Source organism: Fukomys damarensis, unplaced genomic scaffold (assembly GCF_012274545.1).
Source record: "Fukomys damarensis isolate Sample0158 unplaced genomic scaffold, DMR_v1.0_HiC HiC_scaffold_17, whole genome shotgun sequence".
Taxonomy (NCBI): domain Eukaryota; kingdom Metazoa; phylum Chordata; class Mammalia; order Rodentia; family Bathyergidae; genus Fukomys; species Fukomys damarensis.
This window is the reverse complement of record NW_022900929.1, coordinates 80,202,239-80,203,371: the sequence shown is the minus strand read 5'-3', so window position 1 is coordinate 80,203,371 and position 1,133 is coordinate 80,202,239. Positions and strand designations below refer to the sequence as shown.

Genomic DNA, 1,133 nt, shown 5'->3' with positions numbered 1-1,133 from the left:
TCTCGCCCCTTTCCGGCTCGGGCCTGGGAGGCATCCACAACTCCCAGCAAGGGCTCCCTCACTACGCCCATCCGGGCCCCGCCATGCCCGCCGACAAGATGCTCACCCCCAACGGCTTCGAAACCCACCACCCGGCCATGCTCGGCCGCCACGGGGAGCAGCACCTCACGCCCACCTCAGCCGGCATGGTGTCCATAAACGGCCTCCCTCCACACCACCCGCACGCCCACCTGAACGCCCAGGGCCACGGACAGCTCCTAGGCACGGCCCGCGAGCCCAACCCCTCGGTGACCGGCGCGCAAGTCAGCAGTGGAAGTAATTCAGGGCAGATGGAAGAGATCAATACCAAAGAGGTGGCGCAACGCATCACCACGGAGCTGAAACGCTACAGCATTCCCCAGGCCATCTTCGCGCAGAGGGTGCTGTGCCGCTCCCAGGGGACACTCTCGGATCTGCTGCGCAACCCCAAGCCCTGGAGCAAGCTTAAATCCGGCCGGGAGACTTTCCGGAGGATGTGGAAGTGGCTGCAGGAGCCGGAGTTCCAGCGCATGTCGGCGCTCCGCTTAGCAGGTGAGCCGGCCGGAGCCCAGTGCTTAGGCGCGGGGGGCGGGGGCTGGAGGACTCCCCACTCCTCCTGGAGAAGGTCCTTGGGGGGCTGGCACGTGGCTCAGCGTCAGACGCTCCCGTAGGGCTCTGCGCTGGTCTGTGACAGAGGCGGCACGGCCTCAGCGGCTCCAGGCACAGGAGGGCCGCCCAGCTGGGGGCTACGAGAAAACCTGGAACCTGGCAGTACACCTGCGGTGCCAGGGTTCTCGACCCAGCCCCGAGGCTTGGGAGGAGGGGGCGCCGCCTGTCTATCTGAAGCTGCTCGTGGCACTCGCCTGCCCAGGTGCGCGCCCGGGGTAGAACTGGCGCGCGGGGCTTCTGCCTGCGTTCGGCTAAGCTCAGTTCCTGGGCGCGGGGCAGGCTGCCCAGAACCGCGCTCTAGGGGTGCGCCGCGAGGCGAAGTGCTCGGAAGGACCTCTGCCGAGCGCCATGTGCGCGTGGGGCCAGCCGTGGGCTGGAGATGGACGGGGAAGACGTCTGCGACGTCCCTGGGAGAGGGGCTGAGCGACAACGGGCCCTCCTGGCGG

At 68.3% G+C, this 1,133-nt stretch overlaps 1 protein-coding gene across 1 annotated transcript in view; it reads left to right on the top strand.

The window, feature by feature from the left end:
- Positions 1 to 6: 6 nt before the first annotated feature.
- The window catches only part of Onecut1 (one cut homeobox 1), a 30,332-nt gene continuing 29,205 nt past the window's right edge, over positions 7 to 1,133 (top strand). The window contains exon 1 of the mRNA XM_010609094.3: positions 7 to 570. Coding sequence (XP_010607396.2) covers positions 84 to 570 — 487 coding nt within the window. The 5' untranslated portion in view covers positions 7 to 83. The remainder of the gene's footprint in view (positions 571 to 1,133) is intronic.